We start from the raw sequence: 17,283 nt of genomic DNA, 5'->3' as shown, positions 1-17,283 counted from the left end.
AGCAAGATACTCTGTTCCAAAAGCCAAAAACGTCAAAAGTATTTGGGAGCTTGTATCTAATCCTTAAAAGATTTTAGGGTTACCTCTACAGAGGGGGGAATGTTGGAGGGGAGGGAGTGGGCATGGATTTGATCAAAACGCCTAGAACCACAGCACCCAAGGAAGTCATCTGGGCACAGGGGTTGGCCAAGAGTTGTTCTTATATAGGGGGTGCAGGGTCTGCATGGTAGATGGAAACAGGGAGGCCCCAGTACAGGGGATTAGAACATGAGCAAGGGAAGGAAGGTATCCCCATAAGTAACCACAATGGTGAAGAGGACATTTGGGGGTGAAGGAAGGTTCAGAGGGAGTAAAGGAGGCAGCAGCAGCCATACTTGGGCTACAGGAATCAAAAGTGATCTGGGTGGAGGTTGAGGGGAGGGGTGTACACAAAATCCAAAGACCGAGTGTCAGAGCCTGAGCAGGTAAGGACATCTCATCCAGGGCAGTGGCAATGGTAGCAGCTTGGTATGAAGTATCAGAGGCTGCACAGCAAGGAAGAAAAGAGGACACCTGTGTGGCAGGCAGAGACAGGGCCAGCACAGTGAGAGATGTCTAAGCTTCAGCAAACTGAGGAGAATGCTCAGTGGGGAGGTATCAATGGGACATCTAGGCATGAGTGACAAAGAACATCTCTGTGGGACTGACCATTGCCTGGAACAGGAAAACTCAGGCAAGAAGAAGGCATCTATGAGAGTGGGAAGTAGCACTAATAGAAACCTGATTACAAGCAGGGGAATTTATTAAGCAACTACATACATGGAGGGAGGAACCGACAAGGAAGGCACAATCACAGAAAGAGAGAACACTAGAATGAACCCTACGACACAACAATGTATATTAGTATGGACTCAAGGTTTTAATAGTAATAAAAATAGAGGAAAAATATAAAGGGTAATTGGTGAGTCCAGTTATTATGTGACATCTTATACACCTCTATCAGGGATAAGTCCATGTGAGATTAAAGAAATTATAGTTTTAAATCACCCAATAATGAATGATTATTTATAATATTATAGATACTAACAACAACAAAGTAATAGTCCAGATAATTCTTCAGACAAGTTTTACTCTCAAGCAATTGATTGATTTCTTTCAGTAATTCAAGAGGTTACAAAAAAATTAAATTCACATTGATTTTAACAAACTACTAAAATCTTTTGTCAAAACCATACAAATAGCAGCACAAAATAGTGTTGATTTCACCTATGATCATAAATGCGAACAACTAAGGAAGTATTAGCAAACAGAACTAGCAGAATGTGCTCATGTATGTGTGTGTTCATGTGTGCATGTGTGTATGTAAGACAAAGCTGAAGTGTGTGAGTGTGAGTGTGTGTGTGTGTGTGTGTGTGTGTGTGTAAGACAAAGCTGAAGTTATCCAAGGAATACAACAATGACTATTTAACATTAGAATATTTATAAATACAATTCATCGCATTAACAAGCTATGGGAAGAAAATGAAATAATCATCTAAAAAGTTCAGATCTGCATTCAATAAAATTGAACACTAATACATGATTTAGACACAAAAACCCACCAAACTAAGATTGCTTAAAAACACAATAAAACCCCATCAAACACAGTTTCTAATGGCAGAACTGGGGATAGTTTCATTCAAACCCAGGATAAGATGAAAATGTCTCTCATTACCTCTACTGAACAGCAGCCTAGTATCCCAGGCCAACACACTGTAAAATAAAGTTGTAACAAAAGTGGAAAGAAAGAAGCAAAGCTGTTCCTGTTCACATAGATTCTTGCCAACACTGGAGATCTAACAGCAAGAAACAAGGCAACAAGATTATTGGGCACATGATAAATATTCTAAGTTGAGCTACTCTCTAGGCCAGCAAGAAACAAGTAAAAAACTCATTTTTTAATTCAAATTCAGATTACCATTTAAAATCTTCAAAATATCCATTATAAAATTTAATTTCTTGGGGCTGGAGAGATGGCCCAGTGGTTATGAACACTGGCTATTCTTGCAGAAGACCCGGGTTTGAATCCCAGCACTCACATGACAGCTAACAACTGTCCATAACTCCAGTCCCAGGGGATCTGACAGCCTCTTCTGACCTCCGCGGGCATTGCACAACATGTGTGCACTTACCTACATGCAGGCAATACACGCATACACATAAAATAAATAAAATGTTAAAAAATTTAAATTTCTTTTATAGACACATCTGAGATCATTCGGGATTTGTTGCAGCCATGTGGGAAAAGATACTCCTGCAACACAAGAGGAGTAAATGATGTTAGAGCTCCAGTCTCCATGAAATAAAAGTGAATGCTAGTATATGTACAGTGCAACAGTCCATAAATAGCATACAGAGAACTGGCTAGCCACAGAGAAGAAAGGAAAATTAGATCCTAATCAGGCCATGAATGAAAACAAATTCCAGTGGATTCAAAAGTCAAATCTCAAAATAAAAGGTACTTTTTAGTGGAAATACAAAACAATATATTCATGGGGGCTGAAGAGACGACTCAGAAGTTAAGAGGACTGGCTGCTCTTGCAGAGGAACTGGGTTCAATTCCTAGCACCCACATGGCAGCTAACAACTGTTCATAAGTCCAGTCCCAGGGGATCCAACAGCCTCTTCTGACCTCCACGGGCACTGCACGACACAGGTACATGTACCTACATGCAGGCAATACATGAATACACATAAAATAAAAATAATAAATAAAATTTTAAAAATACATTATGATGTTTAATTGATTTATAACTTATACTTATAAAATACATAGTTTAAAAGTTTCCTATGAAGATATTTCATAAACCATGAAAATTTCTTCCCCTACACACAAATCTATGCCTAAACACTACAAATACAACTCACCTCCCTTTATCTGAGCATCATTTTAAGGCATGTGCTCTATCTTGTTTAAGGATTACAGACTAGGTAGTGTCAAAAGAAGTAAAAACAGGAATATCTTTTTAAATTTATTTTTATTTTATGTATATGACTGTATCTGAATGTATGTTAACTGCACCCATGTCATGCAATGCCTGTAGAGGCCAGAAGAGGGCAATGGATCCTTGGAACTAGAGTTAGAGGTTGTTAGCCACCATGTGGAAGCTGGAAACCAAATGAACCTGGGTCCTCTAGAAGAGCAGTCCGTGATCTTAAGTGAGGAGCCATCTCTCCAGTTTTAGCAGTGCTATCTTACAGGAAAAGTCGTAAGAACTGAATAAAGACTATGAAGATCTAGAAAGGTCCAAATAGCATAAAATTGAAGAGATTTTTCAAAAGTTATTCAAATGCTCAAAAATACCTTCTTAGGATTGAGAAGCCAAAGACACAAATGTTATAAAAATTTTTTTAGTAGATGTGAAAATTTTCTATTTGAATTTTAACTGTTTGGCACTTAGAGGATTTGATTCAACACACATGGTAACAGTATGATTGATCACTAAGATTATAATAAATATCAAAGTTTTCCCTAGAAGTCAAAACTTTAATTATTAACATCTATACAAGCTCCCACAGCCGCATACCTGTAGAAGGAGTCTCTCAAATGCCAGAAAGTTATCCCACTTGGCAGTCTGTTGGTGCTTCAGAGTTTGAACTGTGGCCAGCCCAAGCTGTAGGAGCCCACAATGATTCCTTAGAGCTTTGAGGTTGTTCTTGAAGAGCTGAATATATGTCATGAGTTGCCCTGGTGTGACTCTCCCTGGAGAAACATAACAATTTATCAGTGTACCCTCTTTGTTTTCACATGATAAGGTCAAGGATGCTGTGAGCAATACCACTTTCCTTTTTTATTTTATGTGTATGGATATATTGCCTGCATGTGTGTAAGTGCATTAGTGTTATGCAATGCCCATAGAGTCAGAAGAGGCTGTTGGATCCCTTGGAACCAGATTTGCAGAGAGCTGTTAGCCACCATGTGAGTGTTTGGACTTGAGCCCCTGTCCACTGCGAGAGCAGCCAGTGCTCTTAACCACTGAACCATCTCTCCAGCCCATCACTCTCTTAAATTTACACAGAACTCTGGGGTTGACCTGGCTACATAGGTGGCAAAGTGGATCATCCCATCGGTAGCATGTTCTAGTTGCTTCATCCTCATCAAGATACTCTCAAATATTTTTATTTTAGTTATTCTAAGTGCTATCCTAAGTAATATCTCCTTATGGTTTTAATTTGCATTTTTCTAACGAATAATGAAGTTGAGAATCTTTTCAGGTGCTTATCTGACATCCAACACTTTTCAAGTAAGGTGTCTATATGTCTTAATTGCTTTCCCTATTATTGCCTTGTATCATACATTTATTCAATGTATGGTCCCGTGCCAGACATTATTCTTACTGGTAGAAATAAATCCATGAAGAAATTCAGGCAAAAACCCTTTCCTGGTAGCCAAGATATAAATAATACAAATGACTGCTTGATAGATTACACACAATATTACATACTGCTGAGTGTGATGGTGCATGCAAACGCAGGTGGATCTCTGTGAGTTTTGAGGCTAGCCTGGTCTACATAGTGAGTTCTAGGCTAACTAGGCTATGAGACTATGTCTCAAATATATATATATATATAATTTGTCCCTCTTAAGTTATAAGGATGCTTTGTGTAAATGACTGACATTTTTGTGTCATGATATTCTCTGACACTTACAATATTAAATATTTGAAATTTGAAAACAAACATTGGCATCAAATGGGCTCAGATCTTAAAACTGTCACAAACTCCACACATTTGCTTTCTGTTGTTTTCCTTTTGCAGTGCTGGTGATCAAGCCTTATGCTTTACACATGATAGACAAATTCGGCACCACTGAGCTACACCCTTAGCTTTCTCCACATATTTATTATTTATATGCTCTACTGTAAATGATGGCAGTGTGGCTCTGGATATGTAGAGTTCAGTCCATCAAAAGAGACACCCAAAGGCTGTGAGATGGCTCAGTGGTTAAGAGCACTGGATGCTCTTGCAGAGGACTTAGGTTCAGTTTCCAATGATAGATTGTAACTCCAGCTCTAGGATCTCCAATGCCCTCTTCTGACCTCTGTGGGCATTGTACGCACATGGTGCACTTACATATATGCAAACAGTCCACATACATAAAATAAAAATAAATAACTTTCTCAAAAAAGAGACAGACATGCTTGCCTAGCATGTACAAATGCCTATAGGGGAAAAAATTAAAAAGAGCTCAAAATACAGCTCAGGGGTAGACAAGCACAAATCTTGTGTTCAATCCCCAACACCACAGTGGAGACATTTAAGAATCATACAAATCTTACTGTAATTGTGCTATTAAGGAAAAGTATGTCTTCAAAGTGTGGAAGGCCCTATGTGTAAAATATGACTATGTTTTAGAGACTATAGGAAGTGAGAATCAGCAGAGAGAAAAGTTACCAGATAATGTTTAAAATTGTATTGTATCCCAGCACTTGAGAAGCAGAGGTAGGCAGATCTCTGTGAGATCAAGGCCAGGCTGGTCTACATAGCAAACTCCGGGCCAGCTGATGCTATAGGGAAACCTTGTCTCAAAAAATAAAATTACTGTAACATGGCAAAACACACATATAAAATTTAAAAATAAGCTGGGCGTGGTGGCACATGCCTTTAATCCCAGCACTTGGGAGGCAGAGGAAGGCAGATCTCTGTGTTCAAGGCCAGCCTGGTCTACATAGTGAGTTCCAGGACAGCTGGAGCTACAGGGAGACCATGTCTCAAAAAGACCAAAAAAATAAAAAATGTATTGTAATAACTACATGATGTCTTTTTTGTGTGTACTGTGTTAGGGATGAAACCCAGGGTCTCACTCATGCTAGGCAAGTCACACTCCAGTCTTACCATATGCTTCTTTTAAAGTTAAGGGAGTCTTTAATTAGAAAACAAAGTCAAATCTTAATTGTTAGCATCGCTGAGACTCAGTCATCACATTTAGGAAATGCCATCTTCCATAAAATGTGTGACCTAAAGGAATAAAATGTTTCTTAATAGGAAATACCAATGGAAGTCTACACTGCAAGGATAGCTGTTACTAAGCACTGCCGCTCTAGTTCATGGTCCAGCCTCTCCTTATACACGCATGCCAGTTCCACGTCATTTATATTATTATACATCACAAAAGTAGACCTCTTTTGTAACTGGAACAGCATATGAACTGGAACTGAGCAAAAGAGTATTTCACATAGGTGCTTTAAAACATAAATTTGTGATATTTTAAAAATTCAACCACAACCTTACAAAGAACAAATGGAAATCAACTAATTTGACTAATAAATATGCTACCATGAGAAATTAATGACTTGAATAAAGTTTCCTAGTTCCCATTAACTAAAACAGCAAGAAACTAGAACCAGGTGTTGAAAAAGTAAAAGACAGAACATTTATCCATGCTTTATTTTATGAGGGAGGGAGGGAGGGAGGGAGGGAGGGGTGGAGGGCCCACCTGTCAGGCAGATTTACATGGTGATTTAAAAATGTCAGCCCAGAAGGCTTTGCAAGATACTTTTAAGAACCATAAAGCAAAGGTTGCTTTATATCAAAACTACAACGACCTATAGCAACTTTTGAAAAGTGACACTTTGACACTTGAAAAATGGTTTACAAGACTTTTATTTTTTTAATTTATTTTATTTAAAGAAAGATAAAGAGCCTTCTCATTTCAATTGAGCTAAGAGAAAAACACATCTACCAATTCAATACATTAAAACAAACTTACCAAAATAATCTCCTGGGAGGGAAAAGTATAGATTTGAAAATAAAAGTAAATGAACTGAGCACAAGCCACAAAAGAAGCTGAGGGCTGACAAGCGCCCATCATTCTAGGTTCTTCTCTTAGCTCTGCTGGCCACCTGCCTATCTTGACTTCCTGTTCAATGGCCACCATCCTCAATGCACTTGGCCTTTGCCTCCAACACTAAACAGCTTCCTCTTCTCTACCACTTTCCAAGGAACCACGTTCAACTCTGGTATTCACAGAAAGACCTGTATTTGATATAACATTAATGTGTAGAAATTAAGTATGTCTTTTTTTTTTTTTTTGGTCTTTTTGAGACAGGGTCTCCCTGTAGCCCCAGCTGTCCTGGAACTCACTATGCAGACCAGGCTGGCCTTGAACTCACATAGATCCACCTACCTCTGCTGGGATTAAAGGCGTGCACTACCACGCCTGGCTATATTAAGTATGTCGTTTTAACTGTATCCATATTTTATTAAGATTTTTACTGCTTTTGTTAATGTTTATTACAAGGTTGCATATGCATAAGTTTTTTGAATGAGCTGTTACTGAAAGTAAATTTTCCTTTACCAACTATCATATATTTAGCTCACCATAAGCTCTGATACCTAATGTAATTTTTTCAAAACACAAGACTTGGGAATCCACATAAATAACATATAACCAAGAAGGAAACTGTACTAAATTAAATTATTCATAGGCTGACAGCACTATTAGAGCAAACTAAATGTTGATTCAATAACCAACATAATGAGCCAAAATTTTCTGTATCAGCAACAGGCAACATGAGACTAGAGAATGGACTTCTGGGGAGGAAGGGGTTCACAGGGTGGGGAGAAAAGAGGGTAATGGGGATGACTACTAAAAAAGTACATTATATATGGATAAAATAGTGAAAGATAATAATTTTTAATGACTAGCCAATTTTGTAAATAATGTATAAAAGGCTGAACGCCTCCCCTGAAAATATGGGTTTATCAGAAGAATCGAACAGAATGATAGAAAGCAATATAAGGAGTAAGAATATACCAACAAATAGATGGGTGACATAGTCTACAAACAGACAAAAGAATTCAATGCCCCACCTGTTGCTTATCACCTTGTAGTATATGCCTAAATTGCCTTTTTTGTTTTCACCTAAAAATGGTATCATATTTCTTTATCCTTCCCTTTAATTGCTTTTTTCCCCCTTTCATCATTTAAACCATCTGCTCCTTTGTTTTTGCCTGGTCAAGACTTATCAGCACTTAGATTTCATTCCCTAACCATAGTTTAGTATTAAATGCTTTTTCTGTAGTTTAAGTCTAAAAGTTCAAAATCAATACTGTTTACATCATTATAAGCTATATAACTATTCACCACAAAGCTCAAGTATATATTGTAGCTATATGATTTTATAATTAGATTTTGTTTGCTCTTAGAAAGACTAATAGTGTTTAAGTTTGTATTTTCATATCTGCCTCAATCAAATTTTAAACTATTCCACTCTCAGTTAACTTTCTTGGCTTTGGGCTTTGTGTCTTCTACCCTCACTCTGAATACTTCCCCAATCCCTCAGCCTCCTGTCCCATTGCAGCAGATTGTTCTCGGGGACTCTGCACAGCCATCAGTTAAAGAGCTCCTTTGACCTTGGTTGGATCTCTGTTCACTTAAGACTTTGATTTTTCTTTCTTGGTGCACTGCCTTTGTTTGGTACGCATCCTCAAGTAACCTCCAAAAAGGTGTGTGGAAAGCAAAGTACTTTTATGTCTGAAAGACTTTTCCCTGTCCTCATGACATGATGATGGGATACTTCAGTCTAGAATTCATGGAAACAATGCCCTGCTTCAGTGCCTTCTGGCAAGAGGGGTGGCAGACGAGAATTATGCACCATGCCGTTCTTGTTCCTTTACAGATGAGCTGCTTTTTCCATCTTTAAGTCCTATAGAATCTTCTATTTGCTTTTTAGTAAACCTATTTGAAATATTTTCAAATTGTAAACCTATTTTGGGAAAAATTTTCAAATAATATTTGAAATATTTTTAAAACCAGTAAATTTCCACATCCTTTCTTTATAAATTTCTTTTTAGATATTACTTAATTTACTCTTTGAGAATTTCATATATGCATATAATGTATTTTAATCATATTCAACCTTCACTCCCTCTCCCTTCAACTCCTCCTAAATCCCCCATCCCCCTCCCACCAACTGCATGTCTTTTTTAAATTTAATAATACACTGGGTCCCATTAATACTGCCCATATACACATGGGTGAGGGATTATCCACTGGTTAACCTACGAGATTGACCAACACATCTGTGCTGATTAATTTTATTGTCAACTTGATATAACCTAGAGTCACCTGAGAAGAGGAATCCTCAATTGAAGAACTTCCTCAGTCAGATTGGCCTGTGGCTTGTCTATGAGACATTGTCTTGACTGAAGATTGATGTGGGAGGGCCCAGCCCACTATAGGTAGCACCATCCCTAGGCAAGTGAGCTTGAGCTATATAAGAGCTAGCTGAGGATAAGCCAGTAAGTAAACCAGACAGAGAGCCAGTATGCAGCATTCCTTCATGCTTTTGCTTCAGTTTGTGCTTGAGTTCCTTGCCTAAGATCCCTCAATAACAGATTGTGACCTGGAAGTTGTAAGATGAAATAAATTCTTTCTCCAAGTTGCTTTTGGTCAGGTTTTTTTTTTGTTTTGTTTTGTTTTGTTTTTGGTTTATTTTTTGTCATTTTTGTTTTTGCTTTTCTTCTCTTTTGATTTTGATTTTGGTTTTGGTGTTTTATTTTGTCTTTGAGACAAAGTCTCACTACTTAGCCTGCAACTCCCTATGTAAATCAGACTGGCTTCAAACTCACAAAGAGCTGCCTGCTTCTTTCTCCAGAATGCTGGTATTAAAGGCATGGGCCACTACCCCAGGCCTAGTCAGTATTTTAACACAACAACAAAAAAGAAAACTAGAACAATACCCCAAAAGAAAACTGACTTTCTCCTAGCAGCCACCAACTAGCTCCTGAGATAGAGGTGGGCACTCTGGTGTCTCAGCTCATTAAAGTCTGGCTTCATTTGTTCAAATTATCCAAAAACCTCGACCATTGTTACTATATTTTATTGATCTACGTGATACCCTTGTTTCCTCATCTACTCTGCTATAGAAGCAAATTTACAGGCGTGCTTTCTAATGCATGCCTTTGGCAGACATGAGCACTCGTGTCACTTACTGGTCTTGCAGAGCACCTGAGAGTTTGTTTCCTAGCACCCACATCAGGACGCTCACAACTGCCTATAACTCTAGTGCTAGGGGATCCAACACCCTCTTCTGGACTCCCTGGGCACCCACATATATGTGCGTGCATGCACACATGCACGCACACACGCGCGCAGGATATGCACCTAGGTTCTAGGTAAGAAATACTTCAGTAGATTCTGATGAACAATTTTCCATAGTTGTTCAATATCATCATATTCTTCAAATTTGATTCCATTTAACATAATTTTTTAAACACATATTTCAAATGAAGCACAACTATATAATTAAGTTTCTTTCATAGTATTTTATGCACGGTAGTTAAAACTAATATGGGTGAGGAAAAAAAATCACACTGGAAACCACATTTCCATCCTATTAATATGTGCTCAAAATGTTACTTTCGCCATTGTTCATTTATTTACTTTCTTATCTAATTACACAGGAAAATCTTGGAAGGCAGGATAGTAATTTAACTTTGAGAAGCAGGATGAGGGGTGGGTGGGGGAATGGAAGTGCTGAGTGCTCATGTCTTATTGTGTGTGTGGTCATCTGAATTTTCTATAAGCTTGTACTAGTATTTCTTTTTGAATATTCTCTTGATTCCGAAACAAAGTCATGTCTGTTTCATGTAGAACAGACAGATGTTTATTTTTCTCTGAGAAATTTGACTTTATTACTATCATTGATTTGTACAATGGGTAGAGCATTGTCTTTCAACAGATACAGAAATTAAAAAGTAATATTAACTGCTTGCTTCCCACCTCAACTGAGGTCAAAGGGTAAAGAAATATGGTTAACATATACATGGGGAGATTTAAGTCACATACGAGAAAAACATTTCCTGATCATGATGGCTATTAGGCATATTGAAAGGAAAAGAGACAAGACCTTATAAATCTTTTCCCACAAGGATTTGAAGGGCTGTATATACAGCCATCTGTATAGTGGAACTTGGATAAAGCCCAGCTGTGAACTGATGTCCAATTTTATAACACTATAAATACTGAAGTTTTCTGGGATAGCCTTTAAATTGTATGTGTTCTTTTTACATTTTTTTTAGCTCTACAGTATTATAGTAGTAGTAGTAGTAGAAGAAACTAATGTGAAAATAGCATATTAGTTCTATGAATCAAATTAGTTCAGTGGGTTCAAAATTCAGAAATCTGCTAGAAAACCTATTCTGAGGCTAGTGTGGAACAAAGTGTAACTGCCACCAAATCATGGGTCACAAAGAGAAAATAAATAGCTCTCACTAAAGTTATTCAAAACAGTGAAAGATAAAACCACTAGGAACAGTTATGGCCTGCCTTTCTGTGGAATTGCAGTCTTCCTGAAGCTAACTTAAACACTGTCTCAGCATTTATAAACTCGGCACATAGTGAGGATGAGAATGGAAGCCTTGTTATCCAGGGACAGAATACCAGGCTGTCGGAGGAATAGTTCTTCGGTGGGTCCACTCTGACTTGGAAAGGAATTTCTACTCTTAAGAGACCCTGAGAGCTGGGCATAGTGGTGCACACCTTTAATCCCAGCACTTGGGAGGCAGAGGCAGGTGGAACTCTGTGAGTTTAAGGTCAGTCTGGTCTACACAGGGACTTCCAGGCCAGTTGGGGCTACAGGGAGACCCTGTCTCAAAAAGACCAAAAAACAAAACAAAACAAAAACAAAAACAAATCCCAGCCCTCAGGAGGCAGGTGAGATCAAGGCCACATGGTGACTTCCGGGTGGGCTGGGACTAGGGAGATGCTGTCAAAAAAAAAAAAAAAAAAAAAGCCTCTGAATAAAGAAATTCCAGCTCCAAATTCTCATATTCAGAATACCTATACTGAGAAAGTACACAAGGATTAATAAGCAAGTTGGCCAACTACAGGTGTCTAATGCTCATTCATGTATTACCCCTCTAACCCAGAAAAAGAACCCATTCAATGAATAACAACTGCACTTAGAAGACAGTGAGTAAAGGAGAGCTATGGAAACTCAGGATGATCACACAGACTAGATTTGAGACTTGGATCCACTGTCTCATCTTCCAGGAGGGGTTGGGGCTGAAGAGATGACTCAGAGGTTAAGAGCACTGACTGCTCTTTCTGAAAGAACCAGATTATGCTCCCAGCACGCACATGGTAGCTAACAACCATCTGTAATTCCAGTTCCAAAGGGTCCAATGCCCTCTTCTGATCTCCACAGATATTGCACACACATGATGCACTTCCATACGTGCAGGCAAAACACATATAAACATTAAAAATAAAAGGAAAAAGGAAAGGAAAGAAAAAGAGAAAAAAAATGCAGGAGAGGGAGCTAGAGAGATGGTCCAGTGATTAAAATCACTTACTGCTCTTGCAGAGCACCTGAGAGTTTGGTTCCTAGCACTCACATCAGGACACTCACAACTGCCTATAACTCTAGTGTCAGGGAATCCAACACCCTCTTCTGGACTCCCTGGGCACCCACATATATGTGCACACATGCATGCATGTGCACGCACACACACACACACAAACAAACAAACACATAATTTAAAATAAAATATTTAAAAAAGCAAAACTAAGGGGTGGGAGAGAGAGCACTGGTTGCTCTTACAGAGGACCCAGGTTCAATTCTCGGCACCCACATGGTGGCTAACAACCGTCTGAACTCCAGTTCCAGGGGATCCAAAGCCCTCTTCTGAGCTCCCAGGGTGTTGCATGACACAGGTGCACTTACACACATGCAGGCAATACACTCATACACATAAAATTTTTTTAAAAAAAACAAAATTTTATCTGGGCATGGTGGCGCACGCCTTTAATCCCAGCACTCCGGAGGCAGAGGCAGGTGGATCTCTGTAACTTTAAGGCCAGCTTGGTCTACATAGTGAGTTCCAGGACAGCTGGGGCTACAGGGAGACCCTGTCTCAAAAAGCCAAAAAAAAAAAAAAAAAAAGCAAAACTAGAACTTCTAGGACTTCTTCCTGAAATGAAAAATTTTTTCTGAGGACCCCACTGGTCCTCATCACTGTTACAATATCTGGAATCTCTATCCTAGAGAATCCTGCAGGGCCCAAGCTCTGATCTCAGCACAGGGAGCTGCCCTGAGCTGTAGGGAGTGTCTTGACACACACCATCCTCCAGTGGAGCTAGCTATAACTGTGCTGTGCCATCTTGAACCACGGACCACTGCTGGAGAGCATCTCTGCTAGAGACCAGTAGCCACAGAATTCCTTCATCATCTAGGCTCTGCCACCCTGTATCCCACTGGCTCACAGAGAAGGACACCATCCCCTAGCCAGGTTGCTGCAGCTTCTTCCCCCATGACAACAAACTGCATAAGAGACATGTGATAACTCCCCTAACTACTTGGAGCCTTTGCCCAGCTATGCAGTCCTGCCCCCAGCCAGCCTCTCAGATAGCCTGCGCCCCAGCACAGCAAAGTAGTTGTGCCTCAGGCACAAGTTGGTTCCCTTCATACATTCGTCTACTTTTATTTTTTCATTATTGGACAACTGCTTTTTCTTTTACTTTCTTTTTTCTCCTTTATTTTCACCCCTCCCTTTTTCTCACTACTCTGTTTTTAGTGGCATTTGGATTTTTGGACTTCATCTTACTAGTTTTAGTTTGTTTTGGGTTTTTTTTTTGCTATTATTTCTTTTTCATTAAAAACTCTTCTTTCTTTTTTATCCTCCTTATATTTATCTAGTTTTGTTTTCAAACTCTTTCAAAACTGGAAAGCCTTGGATTTTTCTCCTCTTATCTCTTGCTCTTCCTTCTATAACAACCTTCTATATTGTTCTTCTGCATTCCATTTAGGTAACATTGCTTCTCTTCTCTGTTCTTCTTTCCCTGTCTCCTCCTTTTCTTTCATTCATCTACTATTTCCACATTTACCCTGAATGGTTTTATTCTCATAGGAAAGTCTAAGTTAGCTTTCCCATTTTCTGGTTTATAGTAATTGGTGATATATGTTTGTTTTAATCAATTTTCTATATCTTTAATAGTTTGATATTGTTGCTATTATATGTGGTTGTTTGTTTTTGTCTTCATTGAGTGATTCTAGGGATTGAGACATCAAGAGTAGGCCACTCAACAAGAAGATCTCCAAATAAATCCAGAGACAGGGGAACAAACTGATAAGCAAACTGCACCTTAGAAACACACGAAATATGAAAAGGCTAGGTAACATGACTTCTTCAAAAGATCATAATTATTCACCTACTGAATTCAAAGACACTAAATGGGATAAAATGCTGGATGAGATTTTAAAACTCACTAGTAAAAATGATCAGTCACGGGGCTGGAGAGATTGCTCAGTGGTTAAGAGCACTGACTGCTCTTGCGCAGGACCCGGGTCCGACTCCCAGCACCCACATGGTCGCTAACAACTGTCCGTGACTCCGTTCCAAGGATCCAACACCATCCACTGACCTCCACAGGAATTGTACAACACGGGTGTACTTACACACATGCAGGCAATATACTCATATACATAAAAGTAATAAATAAAATGTTTTTTTTAATGATCAGTTACCTCAAAGAGAACACAAAGAAGCAGATGAATTCAACTCAGAACATGGAGAAGAAAGCCAGCCACAGAGAGGAGAAGGCCAGCAAAAGATGAGAAAATCAGCTGTGACTGAAAAAACTGCCAACATGGAGAAAAATTAAGCAAAGAGATTGAGATTTTGGACAGAAAAAAAAACAAAAAAACCAACAACTAGAAATGTTGGAAATGAAAGCCTTAGTAACCAAGTAGGAAACATAGTGGAAAGATGTTAGAACAGATATGACTAAACAAAAGAAAGAATGTCCGGGAGGAGGGCAAGGTTGAGAAAATACTCAGACACCAATAAAGGGAAGAAAAAACACAGGCATGACCACAATGTCCAAGAACCCAGAGAACAATCTAGAAATCAATCCTAATAATTCACAGGATAGAAGGAGCTGAAATGAAAAGTAAAGGAATGGAGAATATATTGGATGAAATCATAGTAAAATTTCTCCAGATCTAGAGAAAAGAAATGTATGTCAAACACAAGAAGCATTTTGAACCCCAAATAGACATGACCACAGAAGAACCTCTTCATGACATATTTAGTCAATGTCAAAATAGAAGGCAAACAAAATATTAAAAAGCTGTAAGGGAAAAACACTATCTCACCTACAAAGGAAAGTATGTCTGTATAACATCAGACCTCTCCCCAGCAAACTGAACTGCCAGGAAAGCATAGAAGCATAGTATACTTCGAGTCATGAAACCAAGTAACTGCCAACCAATATTATTATGTCCAGCAAAGCTATCATTTAAAATTGACAATGAGGGGTCAGAGAAATGGTTTAATGCTTAAGAGCACTGGCTGTTCTTGCGGAGGACCCAGGTTTGAATCCCAACACCCACATAGTAGCTAATAACTGTTTATAACTCCAGTTCTAGAGGATTCATTGCCTTCTTCTCTCTGGCTTCCATGGGCACTGCACAACATGGTGTACTTACATACAGGCAAAACACTCATACACATAAAATAAAATTAAAATTGACAGTGATATGAGAGTATTTTAAGAGAAGCATAAAATAAGGCATTCACGACAATCAATCAAGCAAACAGATGCCAAAACAAGTTGACATAGCTCTTCTGATGTCTGAGAAAGTAGACTTCAAACCAAAATTTGTCAGAGGAGACAAAGACTTATTCATAAAAGGAACACTTCATCAAGGAGCTAAAACAACTGTAAATATACAGGCATTAAAATTGGGGGCTCTTAATTTCATAAAACAAGTACTAGTAACAGAAAAAATATGAGCTGTCCTAATTCATTAGTAGTGGAAGACTTTACTAAACCACTTTTATTTTCATATAGATCATACAAACTAAAATCGACAAAGAAACTTCACAGTGAAATTATGCCATAGATCAAGTCAACCTAACATACCTTGGTAGAACATGATATTCAACAGAAACAGAACACCTATTCTTCTCAGCAGGTGATGGAACCGTCTCTAAAGAAGACCACATATTGGGTCACAAAGCAAGTGTTGAGAAGCACAAAACAATGGAAATAATTTGTCCCCTACTGGATCACAGAGAAATAAAACTAGAGACCAACAGCCACAGAAGCTATAGGTTTGCTTGAAGACAGCACAATGTTTGTTGTATTTTATTTTATTTTTGAGAAGAAGCATTTCATTACAGCTTCAACATACTCAATAACAATTTCCAGTGCAAAGATACAGCTCTTTCAAAAGTGGCTATAAAATTTTTAGGTTCACAGTTGAATTAATACAGTTATACAATATTGAACTCAGTATAAACCCTGTAAGACATAAAATAATTGAATGAGTTTTTAACCTTTAAAAAAGATCTCCACTTCATTTTTAAATATATTACTTCTTACGGAAAAACTCATTGTTTTTGCTAATAACTCTTAGATGTTGGTGCATGCATCTCTAATCCGTATGTATCTGTATTACTAGTCATGGTTGGTTGCACTCAGATCCTTGGCACCTGTGTATGGATATAAAGTCATCAGGTAGATGTCAATGGTAATGTTTATCACCTCTACTACTTAACACGACGTAAATTTTTATGCTTCCTCCTCAAATATAACTTCTTTTTTTTTTTTCAATTTGTAGCACAATGTATTTTAAATGCCCAGTAGATCACTGAAGAAATCAGAGAGGAATTTTAAAAATTTCTAGACTCAAATGAAAATGAAAGCACAACTTATCAGGATGTTCAGGACACAGCTAAGGCAGTTCTACGAGGAAAACTTATAACTATGTACTGAAAAGTCAGAGATTTTAAATAAATTATCTAGTGATACAACTTAAGATTTTAGAAAAAAAACAAGAATAAGACAAACCAAATCCATTAGGCAGCAGGAAATAATATCACGGCAGAAAATAATGAAGACTAAAAGAACAATACACATAATCGATCAAAAACTTGGTTCTTTGAAAAGATAAATAAGTCCGAAAAACCCCTATTAAACTAACCAAGATCCAAAGTGATAAAATCAGAGATGAAAGGAGGGCTATTACAACAAATTCAATGAAATCCAGAGGAACACTAGTGAATGCTTTGAAAATTTATATTCCCTCAAACTGAAAAGCCTAGAAGAAACAAGCAAATTCCGAGACACATAAAACCCACCAAAATCAAATCAAGAGAGCATAAATAACTTAAACAGGCCCACAGCAAGCAAAGAGATTGAAGGAGCAAAAAAATTCTCCACATGAAAAGCCAGAACCTGATGGATTTACTGTCAAATTCTACTTTAAGGTTGACCTAATAACAAAAACCATGTAAGGGGGAGAGAGAGAGAGA

The 17,283-nt window shown here is 38.2% G+C and overlaps 1 protein-coding gene across 1 annotated transcript in view; it reads right to left on the bottom strand.

Annotated features, from left to right (window-relative positions):
• Positions 1-17,283, bottom strand: part of LOC103734420 (sec1 family domain-containing protein 2) — a 185,682-nt gene that overhangs the window by 83,563 nt on the left and 84,836 nt on the right. The window contains exon 4 of the mRNA XM_008833344.2: positions 3,546-3,721. Within this exon, the coding sequence (XP_008831566.2) occupies positions 3,546-3,721 (176 nt within the window). The remainder of the gene's footprint in view (positions 1-3,545; positions 3,722-17,283) is intronic.

This window comes from Nannospalax galili, unplaced genomic scaffold (assembly GCF_000622305.1).
Source record: "Nannospalax galili isolate Female #2095 unplaced genomic scaffold, S.galili_v1.0 scaffold433, whole genome shotgun sequence".
Lineage (NCBI taxonomy): Eukaryota > Metazoa > Chordata > Mammalia > Rodentia > Spalacidae > Nannospalax > Nannospalax galili.
Note: the sequence above shows the minus strand (reverse complement) of the source record. Positions and strands in the feature narration are given on the sequence as shown.